The following is a 16,516-nucleotide window of genomic DNA, read 5'->3' as shown; positions in this document are numbered from 1 at the left end:
TCAGGGTCAGTTTTCAGTTTTTGGGTAAAGGGGTATTTTTAGGGTTCAGGGTCAGTTTTCAGTTTTTGGGTAAAGGGGTATTTTTAGGGTTTAGGGTCAGTTTTCAGTTTTTGGGTAAAGGGGTATTTTTAGCGTTCAGGGTCAGTTTTCAGTTTTTGGGTAAAGGGGTATTTTTAGGGTTCAGGGTCAGTTTTCAGTTTTTGGGTAAAGGGGTATTTTTAGGGTTTAGGGTCAGTTTTCAGTTTTTGGGTAAAGGGGTATTTTTAGGGTTCAGGGTCAGTTTTTAGTTTTTGGGTAAAGGTTTTTTTTTAGGGTTCAGGGTCAGTTTTGGGTTTTTGGGGTACAGGGGTACAGTGTAAAAATAAAGTAAAATTAAATTTACATTAATTTAATTAATGACATTAAATTAAATTAAATTATATTTAAATAATTTTTAATAATGTAAATTAAAAAAAATATTATATACTTACCAATACTTACGTTGTAATGGTAGTGCGTTGTAAAAGTTGCGTTGTAACGTCATATATCCACTGTTGCACTCTTTGCAGTGAGAATAGTAATTTTTACTCTTTTGTATTTGTACGTTAATAATATTGGCTATTATTTAATTACATTTTGTTACTATATATATATATATGTTTTAAGAAATATGATTAAAAAAATATTATTTTTTTACTTTCATTAATTATTTAATTAATAAAAGTAATTTTAAGTATTGTTAATTATATTTTAGTAATAAATTTTTTATATTAATGTAATTAAACATTGTTTTTATTAAAGTCGATATTTTTTACAACTATATTTTTGTAAACGATATTTTGTACTCGATATTTTTGTACTTACCTGTTTGTACATACAAACTCGATATTTTGGTTGTAGATATTTTTTCCTCGATATTTTGGGTAGTCGATATTTTGGTAGTCGATATTATTTCAGTGATCCCTGTTCAAGGCCTTGTGTTAAGTCCCACAGTGAAACTGTATTAGATTAAAAAAAACTATTTGTTAGTTAGGCCCTTTAGAAAGTAGATTTTTTTGTTGTAATTTTCTGAACAGGTTCCAGCTATTGTAATACCATGTCTGAGGCAGGTCCTTCCATGAGCTCTACTTGGATCCTTACAGGAAACTTAAGTTGGACAGACTTAAGTCCCTCGGCCAAACGTGGAACCTTCCCATGGGATTGAGACTCACTAAGGTACATCTGAAAAAACTGATGCAGAAAATCCCTGGCTGAGGCAGGAACCCCTCATTAAGGAGGAAACTGAAGTGAATGAATTAGGCAATGAATCCAGCAGTGGTCCCACTAATAGCAACACCTCTGATGGTACTAGGTGTAGTGCCCTAGAAGGCTTAGTGCGTGGAGATGCTTATTGCCTAAAATCTGCCAAGAGTATATACTTAGAGGCAAACCTCTTAGCTGTAGTAAGGAAAACATGGGCCTAGGACCCATCTCTAATAGCAGCAAAATGAGGCTGTGACCCTAAGATCCTCAAAGGGATTGTACCCAAAATACAGAGAGGGTGATGCCATCATCAAATGGTTTACAGCCTTTGAGAGGGCTTGTACAATGAGGCAACTCAGCAAGACAGATTGGGGCTCTCTTCCCTGGGAGCTGTTCTTAGGAAATGTATGAATAGACTCCTGACACTGATTGAGGCAGATGCTGAGTCCTCATGGAGGATCTCCTGATTGAGGGCTTTGAACTCACCACTGGGATGACAAACATCAATCATAGTGACAACCATTTCGTTGTGCTCGTATAACTGTATACATCGCTGACCCAACAAATATTGTATTGCCTTAATACCATCCGTATTGTTGGATACTGGTTCTAGAGTGAAGTTATATCCATACCTTTCAATAAGCAATCAGTGTCCCATGTGATGGTTTGTAGTTTGCTGAGAAAGTCATTAGTGTCTTTGATGAAAGATGGTGAACCTGAAATTATAGGTCTGCCAGGAATGGGTGTAACATTCTTGTGGAACTTGGGAATAAAATATTGTACACGGGTCACAGGATGCTCATTCTTCAAAAACATATATTCGTTTTTACTTAAAAGACCCATTTGCTCCACTGACACAAATCCTTTAATACCATCTCCTTCACACGTCGTAGGTCTTGAAAATAATCTCTTTTATAGCAAGCTGTGTCATTTAGATGGTGCATGGCTTCCTCCATACATTGAATTTTAGGCCAAAGTGCAATATTGCCGCCTTTGTCTGGTTTGTTGATGATTAGATTTTTGTTGTCTCTTAGCTTGCGGATGAGATTGGAATATTGTCTCCATATGCCTATTCTTTAAATCATCAATGACTCGATCACTAAATACATCAATCACATCTTCAGGCATCATTGGTACAAAAGTGGAAGTAGGGAGAAAGGGGCTGCCAATAGAACTGCTGATATTGATACCAGTCGCCTTCAAATCTTCCTGCATAGAATTTATTTCATCATTCTTTTTTTGTTTAAATCTGTTTTTATTAATTTTGATTTTGCATAGTTATGAAAGGCAACATACGTTTGGATATTCATCTATACATAAGACAATCTGCCCAAAAATTGGTGTACATTTCTTTTTGTGTGGATGCTCAGCATACCAGGAATACCTATGACATTAATTGTACAGGATCAAGCCTGACCTTGGCGTTTGATTCATATTACAGATTGTAGAGGTTACAGTCCAATAATAGCATGTTTTCATCATGGCGTTGTACAGAGTCCTTCTGAAGAATATTGAAACCTGAAACAGGGGTCCCACTGAAACTTAGTCCTTTTACCAACAAAGAAGAAATTGGCACAGAAGCTGAAATATAAAAGTACATCTTTATTAACCTCAAATGAGTGAGACTACATCGCACAGAAGCCTTAGCAACTGAATGAGGCAGTCTGAGGAGTACAGAAAACTGGGGCTTTATATATGCTTAGGGTTACATAGTAAGCATAAAACCAAGGGGCAGTCCTGGCTCATGTAAGCATGCAAAATGACTAAGTTGGGCATACAAGATCTGCTTACTCAACAAAGTGGGAGGAGAGTTACTTCTCCATGCAGCAGCAAAAATAGCCTGACAGTTATACTAGAGAAGCAGGTGCATTCTACTAGCTAGGCCCTGCTGGGCATGTGCGAAGGTGGAAGATGCTAAATATAATTTGCCTCTAGGCAGACTTCAAGAGCAGTTAACACTGAGGGAGGACAGAGCACATGGTGAGCACATGGCAAACAAAATGGCTGCCAGAAATACAAAATGGCTTTCAGCTCCTGCTAACAAATCCGTCCAATATTTAACGTTTCCAGTGCATTTATTGTGGGCTTCTGAACTGATGGTATGATTGAGAACAAAGAAAAACCAACAACAACAGTGCTGACTGGTACATGTGTAGTTATCCCTCCCACTGCCACCCCATACCCATCTCCCCAGTGTTTACTATCGACCTGGTGGTTGCCTCTACTCTCTAGCATGGAGTGCACGTCTCCCACTACTTGCTCGCATCCCTCTCGCTCGGACTGCCCCTCAGAGCCTGCCTTCTCCGTTTGCTTTAAGGTGCAGAGTAGTCCCTCCCATTGGGCTGATATGGGCTCTTTCCTCAGCCCCAGTGTTTCTTCCCGCAGGATGGCGATTCCGTCTGCCTTGGCCCATGCAAAGAGTGAGCATCGCCACACCGGCTCATGTGGTGGGTCTTGCGCCTTCCACTGCTTAGTTAAAAGTCGCTTGGCGATCACTAGCCCCAGGTCTAGAAACCGTGATGTTACTTTTGTGGCGGGGGTCCTTCTAAAATGGTGCAATAGGTATGCAATCCATTCAAAGGGTATATCGCGGCCCGTGCATATGTGTAATAGCCTGCTGATTGTGTGCCAATATGTGCATAGTCTGGGACAAATCCACAACATGTGTATCAACTCAGCCCCTGGTTCAGCGCACCTGGGAAATGTTGCATCTGTGCGATGAAAATACTTGTTAATCATCCAGGCGTAAGGTATGCTCTATGGACAATAAATAATTGTATTTGTCGCAATCTCATATTCCTAGGTATATGCACTGGGCTTTTAAGTATCCTTTCCCATTCCTTGTCTGCCAATTGTCGCCCCAAGTCCAGCTCCCATTTGTGGCGGAGTAGATCTAGGCTTATCGCTACATGTGCTCGGAGAGACACCGCAAACCAGTTGTCTGCCTCCCCAATAATGTGGAGGTACTGTATGGTAAGGTGTAGACTCGGTTCCATCGTTATGTCCCCCCATCTGGCAGTCAGTGTTGCTACTAGTGAGCAGTGTGTTAGGAATTGCCCCTGCAGAAGTCCCTTGTCCGCAACCAAGGACTCGTATGGTATAAGTGTACCATCACGGTACAGATCTCTTAGGATATGCATATCGGCTTACCGCCATTCTGTGAGTGAGAGAGGTGTGAGTACCCTGGGCCCATTAGGGTATCCCTCCAATGATATTGCTGGCACGTAAGGGACGATAGCTCTAGTGAGATATCTTCCAGGGGATGTATGCAATCCATCTTGTCTTGTAGTGCAGCAGCATGGCTTTGCGTAACAGGCTGAAGTTCCTTGAGTGTCTGGCTATGGATGGTGATTTTCTCAGCCAGTTTATGGTGGTCTGCATGTAGGGGCGTGAAGTCCGGGGTAACTTTATCGATCTGAGTTTCCAGAGAGGTTCTGGTATATTCTAGTGCGGTACTGATTTTCTCCACTGCAGCAAGCACAAAATCCATTTTGGCCACAAGGGTCGTGGTTGGTGGTTCCATCTCCCCTTCGTCTCTTATGGGTGAGGGGTCCACACTTCCCATACGCAGCGGCCCTTTCTGATTCTTGGTACACATATATCCCATCACAAGTTGCTGCACCATTGCATTTGCATTCAGCCTTTAGTGGGGTTGGTCTCGTCGGAGGTTGGGCCACAATGTGAAATCTGGGGGGTCCGTCGCACTTGCAGGTGTGGGTTACTTGAGCTGTGCGTTCGGGTTTGTGTGTTAGAGGCAGTTGCACTATGTGTGGCGTCTCGTTCTTGAACGCTGGGCCTGTGTCTTGTAGGCCCTGTGTGCAGACCCTGCATCGGCAGCTCTCCGGCAGTGTGGAGTATTTGGGCTCCAAGTGGGTGGCAGCCGGTATTGTCTCTCAGTGATAGGGTGTCTTTCTCTTCATTAACGTTGCTCCTCAGCGACAGGGCCCTCGTGCCTTTTCCTCTTTGGGTTGCAGCGACTTGGTAGGGGATATGTGTGTTCTGCCTATTCCTTCTGCCTCTGTCACCTCTTCCCGCAGCACACTACAGACGCGGCATAAGCCCTCTGGTCCTGGTAGGCCGGTTGTGCACAGGCCTTGAGGGTCACGTCTGCACTATCATTCTTGTCTGTTCTGGGGTTGTTTCCTCCCCCACAGCTTCACCTTCACCTGTTTTCACCTGCTCCGTTGGCCTGTTGACTACCGGATTCCTGCATGTGACTTTGATGGCGTGTACTCACTGGGCTACTTCCCGGCTGGGGGGGGTCATCTACCGCTGTCTGTCTCCCCTTCTGAAGTGATGAGCTCAGGTGCGGGTTAACATACCCAGATTCACAAAAGGCATTTAATAGTAGTAAAGTTAGTCATCCTAACTTTAATACTACTAAATGCCTTCTGTGAATAATAAAAGTAGTAAGTTTAGGATCTTATCTCAGTTTAGTAGTAGTAAAGTTAGTAGTCCTAACTTTACTACTACTAAATGCCTTCTGTGAATACCAAAAGAAGTAAGTTTAGGATTTTGTCTCAGATTAGTTCTGTGAATCTGCCCTAATGTGATAGAAGGTAAAGTCCAGAAAGATGATATTTTCCTTAGTCGAAAAGATTCTGCTAATTTGTTTCACAAGGACTGACTAGGATTGAAGACCTTAGTATTTTAATAATCAGATAATAATTTTACTGGTTTAAATAACTCCTTGATGGAGTCTTTGCGTTATTGATTTTTTCCGTGAAGTATCTTGATTCTTCAGAAACGATTAGGGACTTATAATCATAAGGAGAGATTTATATTTAATTGTATCATGAGGACAGTAATCTTTCCTCTATCTCTGTTCCTGATGTCTACATTATTGTTTGACAGTTTTTAGACCCAGTGAGTGCCAGGGGGAAGATGTTTTTTTTAAATGATTTGTCACTGTTGCTTCAGAAGCCAGAAGGGTGACTGCAGAGTCAATACAAATGGCAAAATTGGTGGTTGCTGCATCCATACTACTTCCTAATAGAGGACTGGAGCTCAAGAGAATATTGGTGAGTATAGCAAAACAGCTAATTATGGTGAAATGTTCTGTTATCATCACTATGCCCACCATTATTTACACAGAGCTAGTACTCCCAATGCAGTTTTTAATAACACGCAGTGGGAGCATTGGTCAACACCACCAGTGCGTAGGTCAAAAACATGCCTTCAGAAATTTACATATTATTCTGGAAACAACCCTGTACACCCAGTGTCTTTTGGGCCATATGTAGGTAATCTACATTTACAGATTCTAAGATACCGAATTTTACCGATTCGGTATTTCAGAATCGTAAATGGTATGTAGATAAAAATTTGGTAAATATTACCGAATCGGTAATTTTTAGTATTTAAGAATCGGTATCTACTGATTCGGTAATTCCCATTAATTCCTATGGGCCTTATGACCCATAGGAATGAATGGGAAGCCATTCACTATTACCGATTCGGTAAATACCGAATCGGTAATAGGGGGAACATTTTCAAGGGTGGCAGGGTGTCACATTGACACCCTGTTGCACCCCTGAATCGTGCATGTGTGCACATGTGGCGCACATACATGCCCTAAGGGCATTTATGTCTGCCACATGTCACTTTCAAAAAAGCAAATATTTACCTTTTTAAAGGTATTCGGTATTTACCACCAACTTGTACTTGGTGGTAAATAACGAATCCTTAAATGAAAAATGCACTCACTTCAGTGCTCCCTACCTTAAGGATTTGGTAATTTACCGGATTGGTACTTAAATTACCGTTCTGTAAATTACCGAATCCTTGAACATGCCTCCTACATCTCAAACCCTAAATACCGGTCGGTAACGGCCGCAATTCGGTAATTTCGGCCATTACCGACCGGTATTGGGCTACCGACATCTGGCCCTTAGTATGTCCAAGGAGAAGAAAATATGCTTAACAAAATACATTGATTTATTCCTTTATTTCCCAACTGTCTGCACAAGGATATACATTCTTGAAAGACAACATTGATTTTGAATCTATTTTGGGAACAACATATTGACAAGTCCAGGTCAATAAAGCTATGTTTAGAGTGTGTCTCACTCCAAGACCAATGATTTGTCTAAACAAAACAGTACTGTAAACAAAATGCCTGGGTCTGGCTAAGATGGAGGACATGAATATACCAAACATTCCCGCAATTGAATATTTTGATGACTGGCAAGCTTTTACAAATTACGCCGAGAAACAGCTCAATAACATGATACAGATTGTCACATACATTTTTTCATATGATTGACTGGTGTGGCCATTAGGAATGAATGCTTATCATGCATGTGTTTAAAACAATGTGAAGGGTTTTAAAACCAACAGACCGGACCCACGGTATGTGCAGACACAACACTTGTGAGTTGTCGCTGCATACAGTATGGGCAGGCTATGCCAGCGATGGTGACAGTGCCCACTGTAGATGCAGCGAAGGACACTTGTCTCTCCTTGCTGATGACAGGGATTTACAGGATTCTCTGTTAGTTCCTAGAGCACCACATCATCAAGGTTTCTTATCTGTAAATTATAATGAACTTTGGGACGTTTGCCAGCAGGAAGCTGCTGAGCTCAAACTGGATATTGGCAGGGATAATTTAGAAAAGCCATTGGCTGTTGATCATAACAGCATGGCTACATTATCGACTAGCATTTATTCTCTGAATATCATTGTGTCTTCCGCAATAGATGTCATACAAAGTGACATGTTCCTCTTACAACAACTGCAAATTCAGCTTAGATTGATTATGCAATTGAGCTGGACAGTGCAGACTTTAAAATCCGGTTGCATGCCTTGGAAATTTCGGAATGTGACTGATTAAGTTTTGCCTTAAAATTTTAAAAGCTTGCAAAAAATAATGTCAAAAAGGACATGACTTAAGCATTTAGCATTTAGAGAAATTTCCTTTCACACTAGCTGAAACACCATCTATTTAATTCATATATGTATCTCACTGTCAATTTCTATGTTTCACTATACATCTTGATTGAGACATTTTCAAGTAGGCAGATATGAGACCTGAAGGAAGAGATTTGTATGTGAGACATGGGTCCTACCTTTTGATTTCAGATCCAGGAATGGGGAAACTGAAGTTTTTCTCAGCAGGAACGAATGCAAAGCTTTGTTTGGCCACTCTCCCTTTGCAAGGAGGTCACACTTCATGGCTCTTATAATGCATCTTTGGCCAGCTTATCAGCTTATCATGTACTCTGAAAGGTGCCCAAGCTGCTTAGATTCAGCCGGCATTCAAATTGCTTTCAAATGAAACTTATTTGATGCTGAATTAAGAAGGTTGTTGTAGGGTGAAACTAGGAATACCCTATGTGGTGACGGTTTCCAGGAACGTGACTTGCTGTAATAATATGATATTTCCGCTTGTGCGTACAGTCAAAGAAGTCACAGTATAGCCTTCAATAGCAATTATTTATGTGAATTTTGATAACTTGAACAGACCGAAAGCCATATTGTTTCAGAAGGAGGTTTCTGTAAAATCTGCTTGAGAGACATTTGAAATCCAAGCTTCAAGGTCTTCCTCTGAAATACAATCACTATTATGCACTAACATCCCTCAACATTTGGGAGAAGTTGTCCAGGGCATATTTAATGCATCTAATACTGCAGAAGTAGTACACTTTTTGTAAGCGATTGTCTTTGTAATAATTTCATCTTTCATACAGTCCCTGGTTTCCACCCTTTTTTGAAGGCATATCACTGGCACTTTTCCTGATTGTTGGGATTGTGGGCCTATTTTTGCTGCTCCACAATGGATGTTCCATCGTGGGGCCAAATGGTGCTGGAAACACACACACTAAGGGATGTGAATTTAAGAAGTATGGTAGAAATAGGAAATATTGAAATCTAAATTACGGTGAAGCAGAGGAAATTCATGTCATGTTATGACAAGAAAAGAGGCCCAAAGGGTGTGAATATTGAGTTGGGTCAATTGGTCAGGATTAAATATGCATAGAATGTTTGCAAAGGCAGTTACACACTTTCCGAGTGCATGAAATTGCTAAAAGGGGGTGAGAATTATGTTAAGGTGGAGATTGGTACCACGTACAAAAAGAGAAGAGTTGTGGTGTACCGTTATGATCATTGTAAGGAGATCCAGGAAAAGAAGAAAGGAGAAAAGATGGTGACAGCATGAGTGCTGATAGAGTTTTGAGATTAAGACTGAGGAAGAAGTTGTCAATGGAAAAAAAAGGTTAATGGCTTGTGGTGTGTTCAGGAATTAGGAGATGGATAATTCACCAAACCGTGTGAGGTTGATATGCTAGTGAGTGCTGTATGTATAAGGTTACATTATGAAAATATGTTGTAGAGAATTGTGCAATGACAGAAGAATATGTTAGAGTTTTCTTGTTGTGCTTTTGTATTGGAATGTGTAGAATATTATGCTTTAACATTGGTTAGTTGGAGAGGCTGCCTGCATTCTAGTGATACTTGCTTTACTACTTGGTGGAATAGGATTCCTTTCCTAGTGAATCACACTGAAAATTTGAAGTATGTATTAAATATTTTTATTTAAAACTAGTTTACACAAACTAAATAATTGGTAAACTTTTGCCTGTACATAGAGGAATAAGGAAGTCATGTCATCTTACCTGCCATAGTTTCAGATGACTCAGTTCAGCACAGCTGCTGTTCTGGAAGGGTCCTCTCCCAGGTGTGCATGAGATCAGGTCCTGGAGAGCTCGAGCCAGGGCATACACTGCCAGGTATATGTGGTAAGTAAGGCCCATATCATACAGTACAAACATTGAATTTACGTCTTCCACCAACTCTACGCCCGTACACCTCAACTTGTCATCACCAGCTTCCTCTAAAACGGCTATTAAAGAACTGTCATTGACCGGCCACCTGCAGTCAAATGCTACTTCCCAGAAGGTTTTTATAAAAATATCTTCAGAGTCCTTTAAGGGATGAAGGCTTTCTAAAAAATTCTTGAATCCATAAATTTCAGGGGTATGTAGTACTAATACCAGGGAACCATTTAGTAATCTCCAGGACTGCGCTGGAAAATAAGTTGCACTAATTGTAAAACCAGTTGATAAAATCCAAATTTTATCAGTTTGTTTCATATAGCTCAGATGGTGCAGCAGGGCATTTAAGTCATTACTGTAACAATCACAGATGATTACCTGAGCGGAAGAGCGTCTTATTGTTTCTGCAATGGCTCTCAACCTTTCCTTGCTGTAGCTGTCAGAAAGTTTCTCCCAAAAGGACACACAGATTCCCAGCCTCTCTGCTTCTTCCTTCACCCCCTTTATCATCATGTAGCAGACATCAGAGTCTGAAGCCAGGAGCCCAATCCAAGTCCAGTTAAAATGTTTCACTAACTGAGCAAAGACCAACGACTGAGGACTTTGACTTGGGACTGTGCGTAGGAAGGAGGGAAATAGGTTTTTGTCACTCAGCTTACTATGCTGTGAGGCATAACTGATCTGAAAAGAGAAGGGCATGCAGAAATTGATACATGTTTCTTAAAGATAGAGCAGGTGGTGATATTAGGGAATTTGATGATATGATGAGCTGTCACATAGCATCTCAAGTAGGTACAATCTTCATTTAGTTCTATCACAGAGATACATTCTGAAGATAACTTTTGAGTAGCGTAAAATGAGATTTTGCAATGCATGTAAAATATCCTATATGATGTGACAGAAGGTTATGATTCAACAGAAGAAACATCTTTAAGGATTAAGCTTTTCTTTCCTTACTACAAACACTGCAGCAACTGCATTACAAATAAAAATTATTTTCTAGTATTCTAGGCATCCTAACTTTCAGCAAATGGAGTATTGTTTGGGATGGAGACTGCCCACCTCAAGACTTGGAGCTACACTCCAAGAAACCCAGCTGGTTCCCTCCCACCCTCCATGAGTCCAGACGCACCTGAAGACAACTCGAGAAGAGATGGAGCAAAATCCCGGAAACCTACTCTACCTTCAAATCCGCCATCAACACAGACTACCTTTTCCTCAAAGCCACTAAGAAAAAAGCCTTCCAGGATAGATTGAATGCCAACGCACACAACAGCAAAGAACACTTCACCATCATCAAGGAGATCGCCATGTCCAACAGCGAGACCACAGACGTCCCACCCTCCCAAGACCTCTAAAACCAACTCAGCACCACCTTCCACCACAAGATCAGGTAGATCTACAACAGCTTTGACACCCAAGACCCTGCCACTGTGCCTACCTACACTGCACGTAACCACCCCTCACCCCAACAGATCGTGCTCAACTGGGCTCCGCTCACTACAGCAGACACACTGAAGACCATGATGAGCATCTACTCAGTAGACCCATTGGATCCTTGCCCATACCACATCTTCCATAAAGCAGCTCCCTATGTCACACCCAGCTTTACTGCACCATCAACTGTTCCATTGAACCCACCACCTTCCCCGACAACTGGAAACATGTTGAGATCAAACTCCTGCTGAAGTAACTCTCCACTGACCCGAGAATTTCAGACCCATCTGCCACCTCCCCTTTCCAGCAAAGGTCATCAGAAAGGCCATCAATGCCCAACTCTCCTAGTTCATCCAAGAGAACAATGTCCTAGACACCTAACACTCTAGTTTCTGAAGCAACCACAGCACCAAGACCTTACTCCTCGCCGCCACTGATGACATCTGCTCCATTCTCGACCGTGGCAAAACCACTGCCCTCATCCTACTAGATCTCTCAGCCGCATTCAACACTGTCTCCCTTCGTACCCTAATCATGAGACTCTGGAAAACTATCATCCTCGACAAGCAACTGGACTGGATATACTCCTTCCTGACCGGTCTCAATACAGCTAGTAAATCTACCCCCGTTCTTCCCAGAACCTACAGAGATCATCTGGGGAGTGGCCAAAGGCTCCTCCCTGAGCACCACCCTTTTCAACATCGACATGGGCCCCATCACAGGCACCGTCAGAAGCCATGGCCTCAACATCGTCTCCTACACCGATGACACCCAGCTGATCTTCACCTTCACCAACTAACCCATAGCTGCCAGAATCAACTTTCACAATGGAATGAAGGCAGTTGCTACCTAGAGGCAAGACAGCTGCTTCAAACTTAACTCAGACAAGACCAAAGTACTCATCCAGGGACCCACCCCCTTAGCATGGGACGACTCCTGGTGGCCGCCCGCTCTAGAAAACCCTCCAAACCCTACGGATCAAGCACATAAACTCAGCATCATACTCAGTCAAATCAAAACAGTCTAGACCCTGCTACCTATGGGTATAGTACAGCCCGGTCCAGGGAAGACCTGCCCTGGCAGTTTGGGCTGGACTCTTCCAAGGAGAGCAGGGCTAAGACTGATTTGCATATGTCTGGGTCAAAATTGGATTGGCATGGAGAGCTAAAAACAATTGAGCATATTATCAAGAATGGCGTTAAAATTATCGCCGCTTTAGCAGCAGGAAACTGCTGCTAATGCGATAATAATTGGCTTGATAATATGCCCTTGTGAATTCCAATAGAAGCCCAGGTTTACACCAGTTGTTTCTGGATGCAACAGAGGAACACACGCATCAGGGTCTGTAGTTGTGGATTTCCTGTTCCCAGAAGTATTTCTCTGCACCAACAACTTAGGCAGAACAGCACTAGGAAGGGCCTGCCGGTTTGCCAGCACAGCAACAACATCGTGGTTAAAGGTATTCATTGCTGCTGTGTAGAAGTCCTGCTTCTCCTCCGTGGATTACAGGATGTTGTGGATCACCCCGGCTGGTTGGCAACCGGGCTTTGTCAGTCAGGGGCTGTGAAAGTCATGAAGCAGAGGTTCGGGGCCCCTTATGGCCTCTGAGTTGTCCTTATTGGATCTGAGGCACCTATGCACTCCCTGTAAGGTGCCTGCCACCATCTCCATCCTCGCCCGCACCCCAACAAGCATCTCCAGCTAGACTTTCACTGCAATATGTTGGAATTCAATTTGGTGATCCTCAGACTCAAGGGCGGGTGTGGGCTGGTTGGTGGTGTTTGTTGGGTGATTGGCTGATCCTCTGGAGGCGGTGGGATGCTGTTGGCCCTTCTTTTGGTGGGAGATGGTGTTTGAACGGAGTACAGGATTTGCTGGAGGGTGTCTTGGCTGAGGGTTATCAGGCTGTCATCATCAGCAGGATCTTCATCCAGGATCGCCTGCTGCTCAGTTGTTGACACATCCACTGCAATGAAATAGACATACCTTGTTTTTAACCCCTTCCATACTTCTGTTGGCCGACTGTCGCAAGCACTACCTCCATAGTGCTGCGCACGTCCGTTGGCCAATGCAGCCCGCCCACCTAATTAAACCACCGAACCATCGCAACGGTCCATCTCCTATAAGGTGGACCATTGCTAAAAGATCTCCTCCTGGGGTCTGAGGGCAGTGTTATGTTATGTTATGTTATTAAATCATTTATTGAGCGCACTAACACTGATTAGTTTCTTGGCGCTAAAATTGACAGTAACACAATCGAAGGTAGGGAAGTAGATTAAAAAGCTTGTCTAAAAAGCCAGGTCTTCAGTGCTTTCCGGAAAGGTAGGAGGTCTTGGCAGAACCGGATTTCCAGGGGAAAGGTGTTCCATAAGCAGGGAGCAAGTGTTGCAAACCTACGTCCACCAGAACGTTTAAGTTTGAAGGGAGGGGTCTGGAGAAGGCCTAGGTGGAGTGAACGAAGGTTGCGGGAGGGAACGTATCTGGTGATTAAATGATTAATGAATTTAGGGCTTTTGCCATGTAGTGACTTAAAGATCATACAGACTGCTTTGAAGGAACAGCGCTGTGTGACCGGAAGCCAGTGCAGTTTGATGAGAAGAGGAGTCGCTGCCTGCCACCTTGGTTGCTTCAGGATCATCCTACCAGCATAGTTCTGCACCATCTGGAGACGCTTAAGTAAATAGCTTGGGAGACCCAAGTAGATGGCATTCGCGTAATCCAGATGGGACAGAACAGTGGCGATCACAACCTGGGGTAATAGCTTCTGGCGTTAGTAGTCGCTGGACCTTCCTGATTTTTTTTAGCTGGTAAAAGCATTTGGAGACCACCTGTCCCACTTGTGCTTTTAATGAAAGGTCACTGTCCACAATGACTCCAAGTGTTTTAGCCGATGTTGATGGTTGTGGAGCTTGACCCAGTGTGGCAATCCATCTTCTTTGACTCCCTGTTCAACTTCAACCCTCGCTACTTGAACATGCTCCTCAGTTCTGACATACTAAGGCTGTCCACATTAGCCATATCCACCTCCATGTTCCCCAAAGTAAATTCAATCATGTGTAAAGGGGCAGCTCAGTCGCTCTACTCCTGGTTAACAGGGGTTAGATACAGAGAGTTCTATTTCCATCAAAACCAGAGTCCAGAAAAAAAGAGAAAAATCTGAGGTTTCGTGCAGAAAATGTGAATTTCCTTCACTAACCGTCTGGTCTATCCATCTGATAGTAGTTTCTACAGTGCTGGAAGCTTTAAGGGAGCTTGACAGTGGAGTGGTGAGCCGCAGTGGGCTTGAAGGGGCTTCCAACTAGTCCCACCTCATCCCCATAACCTTCTATTTGAGGTCATTGGCACTTTTGAGGTCTTCTGGCGCCTTGTCATCACGAGGAAAGCTAGAGATTGCTTTTCTTTTCTTCAGCAGCTATGCCAATGATCCTACAACTATAAAGTTATCTTTTTATTATTAGTCTCAGCTGAAGAAGTAACAATAAATGCATGAGCAAAGATTCTAAAATACATTACAACAAGATGAATATTCAAATGTTTTACAGCTACATTAAGGACTAAGACAAATGCTGAGATCCTGTATATGTTTTGTTTGTTGGTAGATCACCCGTGAGGGTATCCAGGCGCTGTCCGTGGGCACAGGCATATTGAGTGATTTTCCCAGAATCACAGTCTGTTACGGCAACACTTAGACTTGGACCCGGATCCCCAGCTTCCGAGTCAGAAGCTCTGGCCGCTCTGCCACGTTCACTCTCCTTTTTAACTTTCCATGAAAAGGGAGGGTGGAAGAAAATGCATGACTTCTGTTTATGTTTACAAGTAGCTGCCCAAGTGTATTAAATACTAGAGGACACTGCTTGACAGCTCCTTACTCCATCAGTAACACAAGCCAGCGCATCAGGCGAATTTCTCACAACATGACTCTTGAAGAGTGGGACAAACCATTTATTGTGAATAAATATCAACCATAGATAGAAAAACCTACAGTGGAAGGCAGTTTTCCTGCACCAGCAGTGCAAATTCTATAGTTATCTCAGAATTATGCTTTTTGCATTTGGCCATATTGTCTTTCATTAGTAAAATGCTGACCCTAAATTTAATATGCAAAAAGGTGCAGTCTTTCGGGATAGATCCTTTCTACATGCCTTTCTATACCAGAGCTAACTCTATTAGTGGGATATCTATAAACAAAGGGCCTCATTTACATGTAGCGGCTGGTGTAAGGAAAATGTTGTGGGCAGCACGGAAAGGGAGCACGGGGAGAGAAGCATGGGAGTAGCATCGGAGAGACACAGGGGTGGCAGCACGATGGGGCTGAAATAATTGAAAAGAAAGAAAACGTACCTGCTGGTCTTCTGCTTGCCGCCCTGCTCCCCCGGCTTCTCCTCTGGGCACATGCCGAAGCTCCCAGCTTCCCCTGCAGACCTCCTGATGCTGCTCTCACCATGAGAGCAGCGCCGTGATTGGGCGGAGCGCACTGGTTTTGCACTTCATCTGGAGCTTGAAGCCTGTGCCTGCTGATCTCTGCACCCAGCAATACAGCTGGGTTGGGGAGATGTGAGTGTGCCTGAGACGGCCGGCCAAACCGTCATGCGCACTGACAGCATGCCCACTGTAGTGTTCCCACTGTTTTCTATACATCAGAATGTTGTTGTTGTTACTAGGTTACACTGTTAGAATATGGAACCATCATCATATGATGAGATTGTGAGCATCTGGTCAGTTGGCAGCTGCAGGGCGTTGGTGCTGGATGAGGTCTCATGTACTTTCTACAACTGTGAGAGGGAGTTTAATCATTTGAAAATGTGTCTCAACAAAGCGCAGGATCTCAGCAACTTTGACTAAGAGAAAATCATATTTGATGACAAATGCGAGCTCTAAAGATTTGGGGGTTGTCTTATTTCAAAAACCTGAGGGAACTAGTAAGGTGGTGTTGTTCATGTCAAGGCCGTTAAGGGGTGCGGAGTTTAATTACTCAACGTGGAAAGAGAGGCTTTAGCCATATATTAGGCCGTGTTAACGGATCATAAGCCCCTGAAGGAACTTTTTGAAAAGAAAGGTATTGATTTTGTATCGCACCGTATAC

At 43.0% G+C, this 16,516-nt stretch overlaps 1 protein-coding gene across 1 annotated transcript in view; it reads right to left on the bottom strand.

The window, feature by feature from the left end:
- LOC144752010 (extracellular calcium-sensing receptor-like) overlaps positions 1-16,516 on the bottom strand; it is a 109,383-nt gene that overhangs the window by 75,549 nt on the left and 17,318 nt on the right. Inside the window, exon 2 of the mRNA XM_078639969.1 lies at positions 9,838-10,677. Coding sequence (XP_078496095.1) covers positions 9,838-10,677 — 840 coding nt within the window. The remainder of the gene's footprint in view (positions 1-9,837; positions 10,678-16,516) is intronic.

Source organism: Lissotriton helveticus, chromosome 4_2, assembly GCF_964261635.1.
Source record: "Lissotriton helveticus chromosome 4_2, aLisHel1.1, whole genome shotgun sequence".
In the NCBI taxonomy this organism is placed as follows: domain Eukaryota; kingdom Metazoa; phylum Chordata; class Amphibia; order Caudata; family Salamandridae; genus Lissotriton; species Lissotriton helveticus.
Note: the sequence above shows the minus strand (reverse complement) of the source record. Positions and strands in the feature narration are given on the sequence as shown.